A 6,514-nucleotide genomic window follows, 5' to 3' on the forward strand; every position below is an offset into this window, starting at 1 on the left:
ACAATAGTATAAATAGGTTTTTTTACTAGGCTGGTGGTAATTGGCACAAGGGAAGGGGGCTGACGGTGACGTGCTACATACACGACTGCTAGACATGAGCATATAAAACCAATGGCATTTCTTTTGTAACGGTTTTTATCCACAGACAAACATTAGTCAACGTTTAACAGTGGAACAGTCATGTTGAAACCTTAATAAATCCTTAGAGTTTTGTTTGAGCATTACTGGAGTGTAATATAAACTATAAATATATTACCAGTTATCAACACAGAATGTGCACAAGACAAGAACAACACTGTGACGGTTTGATGGTGGGAACAGCACTTAAGTTGTTGTGAGTGGCCCTTAAAAGAGCCTTTGATTCTTATCGGATTCAATTTGTCGCTTCACACATTTACTTTTTTGCCGCCTTCTTAGCAGGGGCCTTCTTCGGTTTCGCTGCTTTCGCCTTCACGACCTTCTTCACCGCTTTCTTGGGTGTAGGCGCCTTCTTCACCACCTTCTTCTTGGGGCTCTTCGCTGCTTTCTTAGCCGCTGGCTTCTTTGCCGCTGCTGCCGGCTTCTTAGCCTTCTTCGGAGTAGCCTTGGCGGCTACTGCCTTCTTGGCTGCAGGCTTCTTTACCTTCTTCGGAGTTGCCTTGGAGGCAACGGCTTTCTTCGCCGCTGGTTTCTTGGCTTTAACGGCGACGGGCTTCTTGGGCTTCTCGGCCGCCTTGGCAGCTTTGAACGACCCGGAGGCTCCAGCCCCTTTGGTCTGGACCAGCGATCCTTTCTGAACCAAACTCTTGACGGACGATTTGACGCGGGAGTTGTTCTTCTCTACGTCGTAGCCTTCTGCAGCAAGAGCTTTCTTGAGGGCGGCCAGAGAAACTCCTTTCCTCTCCTTGGAAGCGGACACAGCCTTCACGATGAGCTCACCGACGCTGGGTCCAACCTTTGCCTTGGGTTTGGCGGCCTTTTTCTTGGGAGATTTGGCCGGGGCGGCGGCAACGACAGGTACTTCTTCAGGCATGGTGATACTGTTGTACTCAGTTGTATCTGGGTGGACAGAGACAATGATTGGTACTTAAACACATCATGCGAGCCGTGTAGACTCAATCCAGTGCACCACACTCCTCTGCGGCAGGGTTACAGACCCGTTTGTGTTTTCTCTTCACATATAAATGTGTAATATGCACGACTCAACGGTCATATCAAGTCGATATTATGGTGAAGGAGCGAGAAACATACATATGTTGTGTTCGATTTGGAATTTTCAATCATTCGTCTTCGATAGTCTTTAAACATCTATAATTTATCGCTGTGTGATGATCTGCTGTCAGACTTTCCACTGTGATTTCACTCTTAAATGTCTGAGTTTACATCGGAGGCTAAAATAAACTTGCCAGATAGTGAGAAAAGGTGTTTGTGCACAGTATAAAAACAGTAACGGTCATCTCTTTTATATAAGTTTGCATTAAACGGACGTTAGTTTGCTATGTGCAAACACACTAGTGTTAGCCCTTGGCATCAATCACAGACTGTCACGTTTCTGTTCAATCAGGTCTGATGCAGCCCGAGAAAGCTGAATAATTGTTGATTATGATAAAAAGAAAAAATCATTTTACCCTTAATTGTTGTGGTATTATACTATATTTTATTAACATATGCCAAATTAAAATGTGATATCTAGAAAATCCCGTTTCATGGGCATTAGGTTACTTCATTAATATTGTAAGGAAATGACCATCGTTGATCAAAGATTAATACGGTACATGGTTTAACAAACGTCCCTATTCTCCTGATTAAGGTCGACATTATTGACGGAGATTGAAACCACTCTGAGATAAACATACTTCACGGTCCCAGTTACTATGTATTTAATTGTATGACTGAGCATTTGCTGCAGTGGTTCCATCTCACTATTCAACAGAAACTTGATAGCTCTGAATTTATCTTATCAATATTGGGGGCAGGCTACTGGTTACGTTATATGAAAATTGGTTTACTCATTGTGCCTACAAAAGTTTCCAGTCATTCAGTTGTTTCACATAAATGTTATTCATCAGATTCGTGTTGGTGTATGCATAGCGGGTTAAATTGTAATACATTGAACGATAGTTCCTACAATTACAATAAGCTCTATTAATTTGAAGTATGTGGCTCTGAAAAGAGCCGTTTTGGGGGTTGGGCGGGAAGAGCTTCGTTTATGCTCTCTCGCCGCGGATGCGTCTGGCCAATTGGATGTCCTTTGGCATGATGGTCACTCTCTTGGCGTGGATGGCGCACAGGTTGGTGTCCTCGAATAGACCGACCAGGTAAGCCTCGCTAGCCTCCTGCAGAGCCATGACAGCGGAGCTCTGGAAGCGCAGATCGGTCTTGAAGTCCTGTGCGATTTCTCGCACCAGGCGCTGGAAGGGCAGTTTACGGATCAGCAGCTCGGTGGACTTCTGATAGCGACGGATCTCTCTGAGCGCCACTGTTCCGGGCCTGTAACGATGGGGCTTCTTCACGCCGCCGGTGGCCGGGGCGCTTTTACGAGCAGCTTTGGTTGCCAGCTGCTTCCTGGGGGCTTTGCCACCGGTGGACTTACGAGCGGTCTGCTTTGTTCTTGCCATTGTAGGAGTGTTCACGTCAAGAGTGGAAGTTCAACCATGAGATAACTGCCGTATTTAAAGCAGCGGCCGGCTGTGGAATGATGACGTCACATCAGGCTGTCGATGCCTGATTGGTGAGAAGCGACCCAGTGCCTGAATTCGCATTGAGTCATTGTGATATCCAAATACCCGCTGAAACTCAGAGCACTCCGCCCCCTGCTGCTTTGCCGGCAGCCTCAACATTCATGCCAGGTCTCATTTTAAATACCGACAATTCTTGCTTGAGCAACATTACAAAGGGAATTTAAGGAATCTGGATTTTAGGTTCTCTATCTATACAACATACACAATATATCTGCCAACCAAAAAAATCAGTGTCTAAGTTAAGACCTTGATTGTATGTTTGTATCAACGTCGTGTGATAAACATTATCTGAAACTATGCACGTATATTTGTATTCAACACAATCAAACAAAGCTCTAATGCACAACAAAATCGTGCAGAGAAAACAACATCTACACTCTGTAATGTTCATTTTCACATTGGTAACTCACTTGTTCCTGAAGGAAAAGTATTGCATCTGACAAGGTTGTGTCATTGATTGGGTTCATAACCAGTTTGCGTGGACAGACCTGCTGTTGAATTAAACTGGCTCACTGAACTCGTAAGATTCCAACGAACGAGCAATGCAGTGGATAATTTGAGGTACAGCGCTGGGGCCCCTCTAACACACTTGCCTTACTACAGCGAGAACTGACGGCCAAACTGTGTATAGCGGGGAGAGTAGATGGGTATGTGCCGGGAGTGCATATCAATGCTTGGGGATTTAATCATTTTATGGGCCATTACAGAGGCACATATATTGCATCCCGAGTTCTGAAGCTTCATTTTCTGGTGATATATGCCAATTCAATATAATGTGCATGAGAGCTCAGCGGATGCAGCTTGAACACGGCATGAACTCTTGAGTAGTGTGTGGCTCTTAAAAGAGCCTTTGTTTCATTCAACGTCAGACAAACTTAACCTCCGAAACCGTACAATGTGCGTCCCTGTCTCTTTAGCGCATACACCACATCCATAGCGGTCACAGTCTTCCTCTTTGCGTGCTCGGTGTAAGTCACAGCATCTCGGATGACATTCTCCAGGAACACCTTCAGGACGCCACGGGTCTCCTCGTAGATCAGACCAGATATACGCTTCACGCCACCACGACGAGCCAGACGGCGGATAGCCGGCTTAGTAATGCCCTGGATATTATCACGCAGAACTTTGCGGTGACGCTTAGCGCCTCCCTTTCCGAGTCCTTTGCCTCCTTTGCCTCTGCCACTCATTTTGATGATGTACGAAGTAGTTAACACACTGCGAAATTATGCCCTTGTGGCGCTAAAGCATCTCTTCATAAAGCCACGCTGCGGACGTGGTAGAAGCCACAACCAGGTTCTACCTATTATGGTAAAGTTGTTCAAAAAATTCACGACAATATTCACTATTTCCTGTTTATGAATTCTACCTTCAAAATAAAGTCCCTTATTTGCCATGATGGAAATCGGAAGCTGTTAGCCTCTTAGTAATTGCGTTGGTCCACTACTTTACTTTTATTATAATAAATGTTATTTATATGTTGTAGGTACTTTATTCATCCCCTTTAGGAAAATTCATCATCATGTATGTAGCTCACTTCAGAAAAAACACACTAGATAATAAACACAGAAGAGGCATGGAAAATAACTAACAACACATTTAAATACTCTTGTTAAGCATGCTTTACAAATACAAATAAACGACTAAAAAGTGTCAAAAATTGGTGTACAAGAGTCAAAGAGACAAATTATTTCCTAGGGGATCAATTTATTTATTGCAGAGCGATTAGACATCCTCAGTGACTGCTTCTTTTACAGGCAGGACTGTGGTCAAGGGCTATAAAATAATAACTCCCTATAGATTCTGACATGGTTGTGTTCGAGACAACTCTGATACACACTAACACAAAATCAAGTATCATTTCATAGCCCATCACGCATAATTTCGAAATACTCTAAAATGGTACAGTAAAAGAATTTGAGTTTGAGTGAGTGTGTTGTTAGAGATGCCCTGGACACAACCATGTGAGTGATGACCAATAACTATGGAAAATGTCTTTAAGGCCTTCGTATGTTTATTTGAGTAACACGACGAACTCAACTTTAAAATGATCGGAAGCACCGTATGTTGTGTTCAAAGGGCCAGCGAGTAACTGTACGATTGAATGTATAATTGTTTTTACAGAGTATGCTCCGGGGATAGTACAAGGCAGTCTTATGTGTGGCAGGCTGCAGATCAGTGATAACGTTTAGCTCCGGAGTCACGACTGCACGGTGTACAAGTTAACTTAGTTGTATATATTGTGCACAACAGCAGATGTAATTCATCACTAAGGTGAGACTTAAACACAGCATCCTCTTTGTTGTAGTGTGTGGCTCTTAAAAGAGCCTTTGTTTCATTCAACGTCAGACAAGCTTAACCTCCGAAACCGTACAATGTGCGTCCCTGTCTCTTAAGCGCATACACCACATCCATAGCGGTCACAGTCTTCCTCTTTGCGTGCTCGGTGTAAGTCACAGCATCTCGGATGACATTCTCCAGAAACACCTTCAGGACGCCACGGGTCTCCTCGTAGATCAGACCAGATATACGCTTCACTCCACCACGACGAGCCAGACGGCGGATAGCCGGCTTAGTAATGCCCTGGATGTTATCACGCAGAACTTTGCGGTGACGCTTAGCGCCTCCCTTTCCGAGTCCTTTGCCTCCTTTGCCTCTGCCACTCATTATGACTGTATATATTGATATCACTTTCAACAAGTGACCGCTTAGCCGTGCAGCATCTCTTTAAGAAGCCACGCTGCGGACGTATTTGAAGTCACGACTTAAAAAGTTAATTCCTGTTTTTTTACCTTCAAAATAAAATGCCTTATTTCCCACCCTTGAAATCGGAAACAGTTAGCATTTACGTTAATACGCTTGATGAATACGCTGAACGCTTGACAAGTTCAGAAAAAGAGGAACGACACTCTTTATTATCCCAGCAGCGTGTGGGATTTAGGTTTAGATACATGTACATGCGGTTCACATTCCATGGTGTTCTTACATACATGCTTTTGACACACAATGTTTGACAAAATGGTAATACAACACACACTGCAAATCGCACACATCTGAAATTGCGCCCACCACCCTCCTACACACACACATGCACCGAAGGGGGCACCGCAAAATCACACAATAAATAATACAAACAAAACATGGCATGGCACATGGCACAAGCATGGAAAACACATTAAAACACTTTGAAATGACGAATGGAGAAAACTTTTGATAGAATTGTGTGTTAAATATATAAATACAAATTTTATTGTACGACAAACGTAGATCATAAATTGATACAGTCGCCTGGTGCGATGCATTATTGCGTACAAAAATCTAATGGCAGGTTGCAATGTAAGTTTCCCTGGTGGTCTAGTGGTTAGGATTCGGCGCTCTCACCGCCGCGGCCCGGGTTCGATTCCCGGTCAGGGAACTTCTTTTATGTCTGTCACATGTTCATTCTCCTCAAAACTACGCAGGATTTCGTTAATTTCACCACGACAATACAATAAAATCCTTACGCTATATCTTTTCACATTTCAAACATTTAATGTTGATACATTCAGTTTAAAAAACTGATTGTTGGATGTAATATCGACTCTGAAAGGCGAGAAAACATTGCCCTCCTTCGAGCCGGATTTGAACCAGCGACCTAAGGATTACAGTTGTCAACACCTACAGTCCTCCGCTCTACCAACTGAGCTATCGAAGGAACTACAGTTAACTTTTCCCAGAAGGCGTATGAACGAAGGACTATAAAAGTGTTTTGGTATCGCGGTTGCTTTCCAGTTTTAGCAAAGATTGTTTGCCAAATG

The 6,514-nt window shown here is 43.6% G+C and overlaps 4 protein-coding genes and 2 non-coding genes across 6 annotated transcripts; 1 reads left to right on the forward strand and 5 right to left on the reverse strand.

Moving 5' to 3' along the window:
• Window positions 1-229: 229 nt before the first annotated feature.
• On the reverse strand, window positions 230-1,026 carry LOC142994759 (histone H1-like). The gene has a single exon (XM_076145601.1). It carries the CDS (start codon window positions 1,010-1,012, stop codon window positions 395-397), a length of 618 nt encoding a protein of 205 aa, XP_076001716.1. The 5' UTR covers window positions 1,013-1,026; the 3' UTR covers window positions 230-394.
• A 1,160-nt stretch (window positions 1,027-2,186) lies between these two features.
• Window positions 2,187-2,607, reverse strand: LOC142994790 (histone H3). The gene has a single exon (XM_076145641.1). It carries the CDS (start codon window positions 2,595-2,597, stop codon window positions 2,187-2,189), a length of 411 nt encoding a protein of 136 aa, XP_076001756.1. The 5' UTR covers window positions 2,598-2,607.
• A 987-nt stretch (window positions 2,608-3,594) lies between these two features.
• LOC142994862 (histone H4) lies at window positions 3,595-3,911 on the reverse strand. The gene has a single exon (XM_076145736.1). The coding sequence runs from the start codon at window positions 3,905-3,907 to the stop codon at window positions 3,596-3,598; it is 312 nt and encodes a 103-aa protein (XP_076001851.1). The 5' UTR covers window positions 3,908-3,911; the 3' UTR covers window position 3,595.
• A 916-nt stretch (window positions 3,912-4,827) lies between these two features.
• LOC142994843 (histone H4) lies at window positions 4,828-5,384 on the reverse strand. Its single transcript, XM_076145716.1, has one exon. The coding sequence runs from the start codon at window positions 5,382-5,384 to the stop codon at window positions 5,073-5,075; it is 312 nt and encodes a 103-aa protein (XP_076001831.1). The 3' UTR covers window positions 4,828-5,072.
• A 676-nt stretch (window positions 5,385-6,060) lies between these two features.
• trnae-cuc (transfer RNA glutamic acid (anticodon CUC)) lies at window positions 6,061-6,132 on the forward strand. The gene has a single exon. It is a non-coding gene; the product is annotated as a tRNA-Glu (tRNA).
• A 191-nt stretch (window positions 6,133-6,323) lies between these two features.
• On the reverse strand, window positions 6,324-6,411 carry trnay-gua (transfer RNA tyrosine (anticodon GUA)). The gene is given in 2 exon segments: window positions 6,324-6,359; window positions 6,375-6,411. It is a non-coding gene; the product is annotated as a tRNA-Tyr (tRNA).
• Between the last annotated feature and the right edge of the window lie 103 nt (window positions 6,412-6,514).

The sequence above is a fragment of the Genypterus blacodes genome, unplaced genomic scaffold, assembly GCF_046128005.1.
Source record: "Genypterus blacodes isolate CSIRO-AG114 ecotype Tasmania unplaced genomic scaffold, CSIRO-AGI_Gbla_v1 ptg000030l_1, whole genome shotgun sequence".
Taxonomy (NCBI): domain Eukaryota; kingdom Metazoa; phylum Chordata; class Actinopteri; order Ophidiiformes; family Ophidiidae; genus Genypterus; species Genypterus blacodes.